The sequence below is a fragment of the Lingula anatina genome, chromosome 6 (assembly GCF_051362555.1).
Source record: "Lingula anatina isolate TDL-2025a chromosome 6, LinAna3.0, whole genome shotgun sequence".
Lineage (NCBI taxonomy): Eukaryota > Metazoa > Brachiopoda > Lingulata > Lingulida > Lingulidae > Lingula > Lingula anatina.
This window is the reverse complement of record NC_141772.1, coordinates 4,732,915-4,746,830: the sequence shown is the minus strand read 5'-3', so window position 1 is coordinate 4,746,830 and position 13,916 is coordinate 4,732,915. Positions and strand designations below refer to the sequence as shown.

Below are 13,916 nucleotides of genomic sequence, written 5' to 3'. Positions count from 1 at the left end.
AGCACTTTACTATCATAGTAATTTATTTATTTATATTTATATTTTTATATTTGACAGTGAGCAGTGCTCGTGGTGCAGCCTCTGGTCTGTTTGGTAAGGCTTTGTCAGCGGTCAGGGGGACTGCAGTTAAGAAGTCTCCCAGTTCAGACATTAAAACATGGCAAACTGCAAGTGTAGAAGGACAGCCTGTTGATCAAGAAGAGGGGGGAATTGTGGAAGAGAAGGCTTCTGGTGCAGGTGATTTGTGTACAGATTATTTAGTTTCATAATTACAGGACCATGTGGATTTTTAAGACAATATTTTGGAAATCAAACATGATAACTCTCACATAATTGTGCAAAAATTTGTTTTCTATTTCAGACATTGTCAGGTATTTTGCATGGAAGTTCATTTCATGTCTGATATCTAGGACACATTTTTATCAGTGCCAAAACTTACTTGTTTCAATCACTTGTTGTCTCAAAAAAAAAAAAAAAAAAAAAACGTAGTGTTTTCACATGAGAATTATGTCATATAAAAAAATTATTGATTGCTGTTAAGTACTACCAGATGTATGTTTCACATGGGAACAGTATTTTTTTTATTTGCCAAGGAGTTTTAAAGTTTGAGTCTTGAAAAATATTATGAGGGTATCAATAACAATCAATATCTGTCAATTTTTCACTTACACTATAAACTGAAGTTTATTTAGAAGTTTGAACATGACAATAAAATAATGAACTCAAAAAAAAATCTACACACCACTTCATTCTTTGTGTACTTCGTGTCCATAAGACGCTTACAGTTTGAATATGAAAATAGAATAACACCATGTATATCTGTAAGTTACGGACATAACTGTTCAGTTCCATTGATTTTGTTTAAAGCTTCCGATATTGCTAATCCATGGTGTTACTGTTCACAGCAGCAGCAGCAGCAGGGAAAATAGTCAGCTCTCGGCGGCGTTCCAGTGATGATACTGGGGACAAAGTGGCCATCGTGTGTAAGAACATGCCGAAAATTTTCAATAAACGCGAAGCACTGAGAGGTCACTTCCAGAAGTATGGACCAGTGTCCAAGGTGTTTGTGAACCCAAATAGAAACCAGGCTACCATCCACTTTAAAAATCATGTGAGTTTGTTATAATAATTATATATTAAGAAGTGTATAGTGCATTGTTTGAAATACATTGCATTGTAGCAAGGCAATCATTGCACTTTTAAATCAAGTACCTTGCGATCAAAATCTAAATTTCTCAGTAGAATTCTTTCCATTAAGCATGTTAGTAAGATATGTTTGTCATATTGATTGATGTGGTGTATTGTTCTCTGGGGTGGATGATAATTGATATCATTTCCTTGTCATTCTGAAAGTCGGTCATTGTTTTTTTTTTTACTTGTCAACAGTATTTTACCTCCATTCAGTGTCAAAGATCAGGTGATCAGTTATGTCTGTCTGTCTGTCTGCCTGTCTGTCTGTCTCTCTGTCTGTCTGACTGACCGTTTACTATTTCCACCTGGTAAAATTATTCAGAAATTAATTTTATTTAAAAAAAGACAAGGATCACCTTTCGTGATTATTGTACCAATTATATCTATTTTAAGTTAATATAGAGGTGAAAAAAAATGGAAGCAAAGATTTGAAAAGTGAATAACTTTCCACAAAAAATTATTTTTTTAAAATCCATAATTGACTTCGCAAATCAGTAAAGTGTTTAGTACAGGCTTTTTGTCGACCGAGGAATGCAGAGATCTGACTTAGATTTTAATTTCCAATAAAACCATCTAGTTAGACTAAAACGAGCTTAGTTGAGAAATGCCTCATGCCTTTTCCCATAAGATTGCACAGTAATCAGTGTTCTTATGAAAGTCTACTGCCGTATTTTTCCCTAAAGAAAAGTAACAGCTCAAGTAATTTATACGTAATCTTCTTTACATTAAAGACTGTGACTGTATCTTCTCCCCATGGTAAGGAAAACACTCAAGGGGGTTGCTAAGTACTATTAATTTGCATTTTATCAAATTTTGTCTCTCTGTCTTCTGGCTATAGCATTTCCCGCACAGTTAACCGTATTTAGTTTCATAACCCCGTTTTTCCTTCTTAAGAAAGAGCATCTGTGGCTATGGGAATTTCAGCCACCTGAAATTTCGGAAGCGGTTCCTTTTTACCAGTATTAAATATAGTGCCAGTTACTGCACTGTACATTGGCTGAACATACTTTATTTATTCTTCACTGGGGCTGATACTTCCACATTTTGTGAAAGTTGGGCACAGTTGGAGACAAGAGGAAAGGCAAGTGCATGCAGATACATTTTACCAACTGTCATAGACCCCATTCCCATAGATTTTAGATCGATCTATCCCTGTGGGTAGATTACTGTCAGCTTAGCCGGCTTAAGCGTCTGTCTGGCCTACTAAAAGCTGTAAGGGGGTAATTAACTATGGTGTGCGCTCGGCTGACTGCAATTTAGCGTGAACCCTGGATCGATCTAAATCTCTGCGAATGCACCCATACTGTCACAGTGAGACCGACCGACCAATGGACACACAGACAGACAAGCAGACAGGCGGTCAAGCAGACAAACAACAAAAACTTGAGCAAAAGTTCTTAATATTTTGGAATTCTATCTTTTCCTCCAGGAAGGAGCAGCCCTAGCCAAGAGGAAGGGGAAATACTTGAGGAAAGACTTGGAACCATTGCAGATCTTCTGGAGTAGTTACTCCCCACAGAACATTGCCAAGACCAGTGTGCTGAAGAGTAAGTCGATATTTATGCAACAAAGTCATGTATACTGATTATATTGCTGAAATTAATTTAATACCACATTCATCTCCCTTCTCTCCTACAAAATTAAAGATGAGGGATTAGACTTGACAAAGGGTTGCTAGTATTCTCAGCAATCAAATATAGCAAATATTGTTGTGGTTACAAAGTTGTCCTGTCATCTTTTAAAGTTTTCAACTTTGAACCTTCACACAGATCCAAACGACATGTTGTGCAAGTTGGTATTTTGGCGCTATGAAGTTATATTGATTTATATCCAACAGTTTTCAATCAGCTTTAATGAAAGTTTAAAGACATTGGCATTTGATTGTCCACCTGGGCATTCAGTTCCAGACGCCTGGAAACAGATCAAGTTCTATACAATGTTTTTTTTTTCTGACAACCATTGGGCTTCTGGCACTCCTCTTGCAGAAACCACCCATAGCCTCATTCCCTCATAAAAGTGTCTTGCTAGACACTGAAATGTTGGGAGTGGATATAACTATTTGCTTTTAGCTTGTTTCAAAAGTAATTATTATAACTTTTAGTTCATAATACAGCTGATGAAACACTTTGCTGGAAAGTAATTGAAGTTCTGTGCTGGATGTTCTGGTCAGTTGATAGAATTGCAGTAGTTGACCCCGACTGTCTCACTACAGTGCAATTAGATTACAGTTCAGGGGTCAGTTTCACCAAGAAACTTTTGCTACTTAGTAAATGTTTGTTTTAACTTTAAGATAGAAAAATTAACTTTGACGGCAGATAAATCATTGGCACCCACTCAAATGGGGATATTGCAACATTCATGTACATTTATAAATGGTGAATGTTTAATAGTGACAATTGCTTTATTTTAGTGGTCTGGTACTGATTTATCCCAGGTTAAGATAGACAGTATGTTCTTTTTTTTTCTTTTTTTTGTAACCATCACTGACTCCTCAAATTTTTAAGCATTGTTTCTATTAGAGAATGGGTTGCCATTCTTTAGTGTGACCACCTCAGCAAGTCAATCTTTTATAAATAGCTAACCATAGCCAGTTTAATAGCATATGATTTCCTCAACTGTAGTGGCTGTGGACGGAACAGCAAATTAAAGAGATAAAAACTTCTCTATATGGTGAGCTAATCGCAAACAAACAGCTCCTTAAATAGGCAACATCAATTTGGTGGTCCCTATTTCATTGGAGACTGGCCTTTCGGTTCAGTATTAGATAAAAGTGCAAAATTGTTCAATTGGCCCCAGTGAAGTCACAAAGTATACTCTGTTGGCTCTTACATTGGCTGGCTCAAATGAAGTGTTTTGTTGAACATCACGGCCCCATGTGGGTTGAAAGAGGAGACTATTGACTTTATAAAAGGCAATTTAATCATTCTAGCTTCAGGGGGGTGTAATGATTTTAGTCCAAGTGTTGATATAGAACACATCAAACAATGTCTGCTTCAAATTCGATTATCTTGATCAAGATGTTGCTCCTTTTAACAAGGCACCAGTAAGGATTGATTGAGCAATGTTAGGTGACTAGACCATTATCGATAAGGCGTACTTAAATGAACAATACTCCTGCATGTGAAGTGAGTCAGTACACTGTAGTCTACCCATATAGTTTTGACCACTTACTTTCTCTTTGATTTTTTTGTCCCAAGAATGTAATCCATTACTCAAATACTTTGTTTCTTTTTAGGCGTTTATTGACGTAGATACAAATTCAAAAAGTTAAATTAGCCAAAAGTAACAATAGAATAATAGCAAAATAAAATTGTATGTTCTTAGAAACAAATATAAAATATTTTGATGAACAGTCCAAGAATGAGTGCATTTTAAGGACACCCAGTAAATTTAAGATTAATAGTAAACATTTTAACTTCGACATAACTAATGTAGATGATCAATTGGTAAATTACAGATTACTGTATCAGCCTTGCTGTTTGCATTTATTTGCTATGACATCATATAACAGGTATAGAACTTGTTTTATCTCAGCTCGGAGACGATGCCCTTTTGGTGCAATATCTGATGTGGACATTAATCAGCTCTTTTTTGAACACATATTATTTGTGGAAGTTTGTCATTTAGGTCCAATTTACTCCTGGTTTAATATTCCCAAACAAGTACATTAGGAATGGTATTAGAAGGAAATGAAGCGTTGTGGTAAGGTAATATTGTACATATCACAGGCTGTTTTTCCTGTAGACTTCTAGAATGTATCGCAGTGGGGACATTAGGGTTTGTTCCACTCGACATGATGGTCTAGAGAATTACAAGATAATGGCCATTCCATCTTGCTGCAGCTCTTCTAGGTACCAAATTCCTGCACATGTTGGTAGCAGATAAATTGCCAATTTGTTGAATTTCTGACATCCCTGGTGATGGGTTTCAAATCGCTGTTTTGTCCCATGGTGCTCTAACTTCTTTGTTATCCCATTATCTCCTGGTACCAACAGAGCTAATTTGATTGCCACGTTTTAAAACTTAGTTTTATTGTTCTAAATGGATTAAGAGTTTTTGTTTTGAAAGTGGATGAAAAGATTGTAAAATAGCAAATTAAAGAGTGAAATATAGAATTAAAGATGAGTAAAACCAAAGGTACCTCAATGTAGATATTAAGTTTATTATCGTTATGGATATTTCTCTGCTACTCTTGCCTTGCAATCCTGTCTTCATCAAATGGAAGCCTTTGTGTTTGAGGCATGTTCATCCCTAGTTCTGGTCACACAACTCTGGTCCATTTCCAGTGCAAATTCCAAACTCTTGCTCTTCAGATCTTGTGATCTTAGTTTGCTGTTATTTCCTAATCAACGCTTTTTTGTATCTATCCCTCTATCAGAGAACCACTTACTGATTGCAATTTTTTATTTTATGGCCTAGAAGGAGTCTTTTTCTTGAATTCCCTCATATTTATATCTGTTTTTGGTAATTTGGCTTGATTTTTGGTTAAATTTTATTTTTATTTCAAAAATTTAAAATATTTATATAATTAAAAAATTGTCAACATCTGCTTTTACTGGGTAACAGAAACAGTCATGTGAGGACTGGGTAAGAACAAAACCTGGGTAAGAGAAAAATTAGAAAAACCCAGAGAATTGGGTTGAAACAGCAAGCAAACATATTACTATGTGATAATGGGATGTTTTTTAACAATGAAACCATTGAAATGTTATGTTAGAACTTAGGGCACTGGAAGATCTGTTAAACCTTTATTGAAATTACTCTAGAAACAGAACTAAGTGAAACCAGTTTGGAAACATTTAACCCAGTGATAGCGGAAAGCTTTTAAGCAATTAGAATGCTCAGTTGATGTGCCTGGACTTCATTTGGGTTAACAGACAATCATTTCGTTAATGAAAAAGCTTTAGAAAATCTAGGGATAGGCTGAGTCAAACCTGTTAGAAAACATTTCCATTTGATGTGTAAATGGAATGGGTTTTAGCAGTATGAATGTTGAAATGTGTTGATGTGATACAGCATACAGGTATGAAGAAAGCAAATTTTTAGCAGTGAAGAATGGAGCTAACCAGTCAAAAAAAATTGAGGGAGACAGTTTCCTTGTCCTCCACATTTTCCTGTGCTTATCACTGACAAAATAATAAAAAGTAGGAAGCAAACTCCCCCCCTCCCCCCAACACACACACACATACACACGTTGGTTCCTATACCTATGGCAAATTTAGCAGGTTATCTTGTCAAAATCATGGCAGACTTCGAGAAAAGAACACATTGAATTGAACTGAACCTGCTCACAAGCATGTTACCAAATGGTAGTGGACTTATTATCTGTTGACTGGTCATCTGTCCAGTGGTTATTTGTTGACTGGACACCTGCTGGTGACACTAGGTAGGCCCTCTTCAAGTACAGTTCAGATCATACTCTGGTACTGATGGTACTAACTCCATGCATATGTTTGTGCAGATTAGGAAACAGCCCTACAGTGTTAAATGAGTTTATGTTCTCACCAGAACTCTGCCACAATACAGTGATGCTGTTTGATCTGTATAATGAATACTCGATTAAGCTCTGAGATCAGGGGAGTTTGGCCTAATTGAATGTTTAAAGACTGTCATTAGATAAAACCATTATTGACTTAGTTAAGGTGTTCTAAGAAGACCCGCTGCAGACAATTACCTTGGAAGTAACTGCTGAACTTGACTGCTTATAAAGACAGCTGAACTAGAAATGGAAAACCAGTGAAAAAATAAAAAAGAGAGTAGAAAATATTGTGCCAAAATCATTTGACCAATTCTATTATGGCCCAACATGAAACAAAAACACTACATTTTTTTATTGCCAAGGTCATTAATAAACATGAACTTAAGGACAATGAATTAATCTTTATTGGCACATTTCTTACAGACTTGAAGGTCAATGGCCTAGCTATTGTACAATACAAAAATGATGTACTGTATTTCATACTATGGTGGTCCATTCCTAAATTATGATGATTAGTATTAGATTCCCATAACAAAGAATTACATAAATGACCAATTGAAAAATCCTTACAATAAAACAGAATAGGAAAAAAAAACTTTCAGCAATGAGATGTGTCATTGGTTTCAGGTTCTTTGAGATAATAATGACAAACGGCTTCTCTGCCATGGTACCATTATGGCCATTGTTCGATATAACCTCGCGCCATTATCACCCTCAGAACAGCATATGTCCACTAGCCCAGTGTTGTGTAGGAAGATGGTTTTCATGTGTTTCCAATATATCACCAATTTGGCTGAATTCACATTGATCCAAATCTTTTTTGCAGAAATGGTGGTTTTGGTATAGGAATAGTCCACGAAATGACCAGAACTTTTGATTGAAATTTCCTGTAGAGACTGATAGGAAGTTTCCAATATTAAAGCAGACCTTAAAATGCTAGATTCTCATTAGTTAAGACTAGTAATACTTTCTGTTATGAGAGGTAAGATAACTAAAGACCCCTGTCAAAGTAAAGGACAATTACTGAAAAAAATTCTTTATTTCCTTAACTGGCAGTGGTAGAAATTAAGAGAAGTCTATACAGATAATAAGGTTTAAATTAAAGAGTGGGTTTGGGTTCCCTCAGTATGCAATATGGTCATTTGAACTTTTTTTATTTTAAGTTAGTCTGGGTGTGAAAAACGGCCTGTAATTTAAGAAAGTAGCAGTTTAAAGTTGTTTTTTTTTAAATTCCCAAATTCTAATACCAAGAGAATACTTACAGACTTCTTTGGAACACTGATCGGCACCATAATTGCTCTTGTTTTGGAAGAGGAAACCAGTTTTAAATCAACTTACACCAAGTTAAAACATTATTTGAAGAGTCTCTAAGGTTATTGGCATAGCCTCAGCGTCTGCTCAGTAATTAGTTTTACTCCTCACTGATACACACAAGTTGGTCAATAACTGATATTTTGAAAGAGACTTTGAAAGTCAATTTCCAGCATTTCTGTCTGTAATACTTCCTTTGTCTCTGTCATCTTTGTGTTTTGCCTCCTTGTGAAAAGTGTAGCCGTCTTCCAAGTCAGCCTGTTTAAAGAAGTTGATTGCTTGACCATTTGCTGTAACCCTTTTAGAGCTTTTTTTTTTTCAAATCTGTTCTACCCTCATATGAACATTTATGTTGACCAATATTGCATATTGTTTAGACTATTATTTAGGGTGAGTTGATGCTCCACTTGTTGATGTGGACTGTGGTGTAATGGGAGAAACGTGCTTTTTATCATTTGAATATGGGTTATCTCTATATAGTGAGAGCTGAACCATACTGATCTGTGGAAACAGTAATGGAGAGCTAGAGAGAGAAAGAAAGAGAGAGAAAGAGATCAGAAAAAAAATTGATAGATCTCGTTGTTTGGTAAAAAAAAAAAAAAAAAAAACTGATGGAGCAGACACACCCTCCAGAGTATTGATACCACCCACACCCCAGCCCAACCCCAAAGTCCTTCAATCCAAATAAAACAAACAGCGTTACAGTACTGTGAAACGTTGAGAACTCTGCTGGCAAAACGCCAGTCTCATGTCCGCGGAGAGAGCTGATCCTTTTCTGCCTATATGCCCATGGCACATAGAACGGTGTCAAAGTAACACTGGAACACATGTTGATGTTCTCAAAATAGGAGCACTTTAGTCTCATGGCTTTGAGCTAAATTCCTCTTTTATCAATAATTTTAATTCCTTGGGATCGGTAGTGTAGTCTCCAATACTGGACCCAATGGGTGAAGTTGGCTTGGAACTTTTTCTCACAGATTCTGTGCGTTTATGGAGAATTTGACCATAGTGTGACTGTTATGGGTAATACCTTTAATGGGATAGCATCATATATCCCCAATTTCCGGATTACTTTTTCAGTGAAATTAATCCCTTAAGTGTTTTTCTGGTGATGATTTTTTATCTATTGATGTTATGGTGTTTTACAGTATTTTGATGGTGCTCTTGCTTGACGATAATATCTGGCCTCTAGAGTCAGAGTTTTTCACAGGCTGAATATAGTATATGCAGCTGGAGAATTTCTTCTTGGATAAAAAAAACTCAGGAAATTGTGGTTTTGTGTTTTTTCCAAGTGTCAGACTGTATAAAGAAGTGAAGATTTTTTTTTTTTACGTTTTTTTTTCTGCTTTGATACAAGTTTCATGTGATGATGCACTGTTGCTACATGTGGTTTTGATGGTTCTCCACTTCAGTGATCTTGCACACGCAAGGCAGGAAATTGGGTTCAGTTCATAATCATATGGAACAGGTTGGATATCGTGTGAGTTATTTGATAACCCACCTGGCACAGGAGAAGAGACAAAAAGAAGAAGGCTGAAAGCTGATTTACATCATGCTATGTGATAACAGGAGCACCATTGCTCTTCAGAGGCTCTGTCTCTGTCTTATCTTTCTAAGAAATATCAAGGATAAGCTGGAAATGATTTAACGCAATCAGTAGATGAGAGGAATATCAATACTATTACCCGCATGGAAAATTTGTTCTTTATCAGATTTTTAGCCCAACTGAGGCATGACATGGTTGACATATGGATGCCGTTGCTCAACAAATTTCCTGGAAAAACTATTGTTTAGTACTGATGCCTCAGATCTTTGCCATCTTAAAAAGGCTTTTAAGCACAGGCTGTCTGATATTAGGAGAACTGTCAAGGAGTAATATATTCCATATTTAATGGCAAGGGCATTCTGAACATTTACAGAGTGAATGAACTCGTTTTGAATTTCCAAATGATGTAACCACGAGCATAATTTGCTGGAAACAACAGTGGTACCTTAAACAAATAGATACCAGCACAAATGTCTTTTAATTTGTTATATATACTCTAAAGCATACACAAATCTCTATTGTGAGGATATAACAAGTATTACACGAACAGCAGTTATTAGTTTCCTGGAATTCACTTTTTATTGTAAAAAACCCATAAAAGCTCGCACCATAAGAATTGCAGAAAAGGAAGCTGTAGACTCTCCTGGTAAACACAGAGGACATTTGTATGGATTGGTTTCCTGTTAGCAAAGAACCACATTTTCCACCTGTAGAATATGAGATCACCATGTATGACACTCCACACAGAAAAAAGCTTAAATTCCTGATAAATTTCTATAATTCATTCCATGGAGATCATTTGTGCATATATCCGATGTATTATTAATACATCATAACAGTGTTTTCAACCATGGAAAACTTAACCAGACTAAGAGGGAAGATAGACATGCACAATTTACCTTATGTTTGGCCCGGGGAGCAACCTTAGTGGTAACCTTAAGAATCGACCATTGATCTCACCTATAAACTGACCATGGTTCGGGTCATCAAGAGTCTTCTATATCGAGTCTATAATGGATTGGGATTTCTTTTCAACTGTGCTTGTGGTAGGCAGAATTTCATTTAGTATTTTGTACATAATTATTGATGATTGCTATTTAGCTGGTAACTTCCTTTACGCATGTGTTGTGTTCACATCGGACCTAAGTTAGACTTGAAGTAAGCTAAATCATTTAATATCACAAAATGGCAATATATTCAAGTTTTTTTTTTTTTTTTTTTTTTTTGTCACTTGTGTAATGGTAAGGAAAAAGTAAAGCAATTCTAAAGAGTATTGGAGAAAGGCCCTGTAATGAATAAACAAATAGAAATTCATTTGTCAGTACCTATAGTTCTAAATATTAACTGGATTTACCAGTCAATATTTCATCTCCTGGCAGTCAGACTTAATCAGGGAAATGAAGGCTGTGATAGGTATGTCAAGCCCTGGTGTAGTATCACAAGTATTTTCGAGGTGGAGTAGAATTTAGATCAGAATTGCTCTCGACACAGTCAATTGATGAACCAAATAGCAGAAAGAGAACTGGCAGGGATCAGAGTATGAACCCATGCAGCGCCATTATGTCTTTAGGACCTTTCAAAGTTAACTGGTTCAGACTGTATTAGTTATTGCTGTGAAAGCTTGATATTGAACCAACTCCCATGTGTTCGCTTGATTTTACTGAAGTAAACACCAACAGTTATTGGCCCTCCTTAATTAGTTGTGATGGTACCTTACATAATTAACTGTAACATAGATAAAGCTTGCTCCACAGAAGCAAATACTTTGCTATTGCTTGGTGTGTGATATCGATTGCCATATAATCTGCAAAGTTCACAGTATGTAGTTATCTAATCAGCTTGTGTCTCACTACAATCAATCAATGTATCTATCATTGGACTTCTAAAAAAGGCCCATTGTGCATTGTAGATCCATGTGAGGAACCAATTATTTTTGGTAACAAAACCTATGTTTGGGGGAAGGGGGGAGGGGTCAAAGGAAGCACTTATCAATATGGCTGAAAATGTCCTGCTTTGAATCAAAATTGAATCCAGCTACTATGCCATATCTCAAGATGGGATGATTAAAGGAGAAAATGGATTCAATTTTTAACAAAAAAAAACCTTCGCCTTTAAAATTACTGGCTACAGGCCTATGTCTCCTTGTATTTTGTAAACAATCTGATTCTTTGGTTTATAGTGTTTCCTATGTTTAGATATGACCATTTGGCAAGTGCATTTGATAATGTGAAAAGACTGATTAGCCAATAATGTTGTTGTTTTCAGTTTATTTCTTAACAAAGTGACTGAGAGTTGCATGGTTCTGGGCATCTAAGAAGCCCAAGATATTATTGCATTGTCTGTATTCATAATCATATTTAACCTATATTTATCCTATATAACTCTTGGCTAAACTCTTGGCCATATCTCTTTCCATTCATGGACACCAAAGAACATGGAGGTACCTTAGAGGACTGGAACCTTATCCTTGATTTGGAAACCACCAATTATAAAACTCCTTGCATATGTATGTTAGGAAATGCAACCAGAAATGCATGGATACTTGTAAGGTAGCCTCTGATTGGTACTTTGAATTTCCAGTGCACCAATTAGAGCTAGGGTATGATGAGAGGAATATCTATATAAGTTGAGAGCCCTGCATGGTGATAATAAATTCTTATATGGCATACTCAATAAAATCATGTAAAATGTAAAAAAAATAATAGTAATTAAATGAACAATCGAAAGAACAAAAATTGCTGTTGGGTTACATTCCCATTAGTTGTTTAGGTATTGATATCTAGTTGCCATATTTTAACATGGACAGTTTTAAGTTGAACCTGATGTGAACACTCCATATTATTACCTGAAGCAGCCTCATGGGCCATAGATTGGATATACCTCTTTATCTCTTGTGTAACATTTCACAAACTGAAGGTATTTCTGCTGCTAGTTTTATAAGGTCCTGACCTTAATTTTGCTAGTTGAAGTTTTCTCATCATGCATGATTTATAATATGTTATTTTATCCATGTATTTAATGTAGAATTACATCATTACAGCTAACCTGATACACTGCCCCAGGCATGTTTGATTGATGACATCTGATTTAGTTTTTTCCTGGTTTTATTCTGTATAACAATGTATCACCATTAATGACTTATGCTCTGTGACAGTTGACAGTACTATGATGATGTATTACCATATTGTCTGCACTTCAGCCTCATTATACTGTCTTATGTTTTAACAGGAAAGAAAAGTAAGCAAATAGATTTAATGTAGTCACTGTGGTTTCTCATTTTTAATTTAGAAAGACATTTATTTAATTCCAAGAAACATCATCATAAATGTTTAAAAAAAACTCAGTTTCACTTACTTGCTGTGATTATAAATTAAAAGGGGGTGAATAACCCTAATTACTCAAAGGCACAAACTCTGTGCCTTTGGAGAAAATAGTCTCAGTAATGCTGACTTGTTTTGTTAAAAAAATTAATCCAAATATTATGAAATGATATTTTTAACAACAAAAAGAAAGAATAGAATAAAAACAGAAAAAGAAAAGAGGATATAAAAAGTGAATCAGCAATATCACTTTGCTTTGTTTTTTGTTTTTCATTGGTTTTCTTGTGAAGAAAAGTATTGTTTTGAATGACAAAGTATCACTTTCACTTGGCATTTAATGATGATCTTTGTGTGGGTCAGAGGTATGATACTTAACAAGGTAGAGATGCAGATATGTCACTGGTGCCTATAGATCACACACAATTGGTATTTGATTTCATGACTTACAGCAACCAATAAATTTGAAAATTCCATCTCCCTCGTATGGATTGCACAATTAAAGATTTTCACCATTCCGTTGAAAGGGCATCCAAGCACTTCTGTGCCAATAAAAACTGATTGATTAAGATTGTCTGAAAGTCAATACCCTAATGAAACTTGTTTCTCATTATCCATTATAACTTTTGTTATGCTGCATGCCTCTATTGTATTTCTGAAAAGATGCATGAAGTATCATGTTTGTTCAGATATGTGGTGATGTTGTTGTTTAAAAAATCCTGTTTTGTTATAGATGAAATACTATGAGTTTTAGCATTTTATGTCCATTTGTTGTGTCAGATGCTTTTCATTGACATATGTACTGAAGAAGTGCACATCATGTTCAGCTACAATTTTATCCATTGTCCCTGTGTTTAGGAGATTAGGCCACATATTTCTACAGATAGTTCCATATGTCTTCTAGTTATCTGGTATGCCAGGAACTGGGTGGTGGAATGAACTACTGTACAGTACAATTTTTAGGTGTAATGCCATCCTGAGGCAACAAGCAAAATGTCAGGAACAGTTTTTTTTATTGACAGCGCAAAGTTTACTAGGCTTGATTTCGCTTGAAAATGAGGAGATTCAAAGG

The 13,916-nt window shown here is 35.6% G+C and overlaps 1 protein-coding gene across 3 annotated transcripts in view; it reads left to right on the top strand.

Moving 5' to 3' along the window:
* The window catches only part of LOC106177682 (germinal-center associated nuclear protein), a 44,935-nt gene that overhangs the window by 3,358 nt on the left and 27,661 nt on the right, over positions 1–13,916 (top strand). The window contains exons 6-8 of one of the 3 annotated variants that reach the window (XM_087015630.1): positions 58–237; positions 912–1,111; positions 2,621–2,738. In XM_087015630.1, coding sequence (XP_086871756.1) covers positions 58–237; positions 912–1,111; positions 2,621–2,738 — 498 coding nt within the window. Of the gene's footprint in view, positions 1–57; positions 238–905; positions 1,112–2,620; positions 2,739–13,916 lie in introns of all 3 variants that reach the window. The other 2 variants (XM_087015629.1, XM_087015628.1) reach the window with 2 other exon arrangements.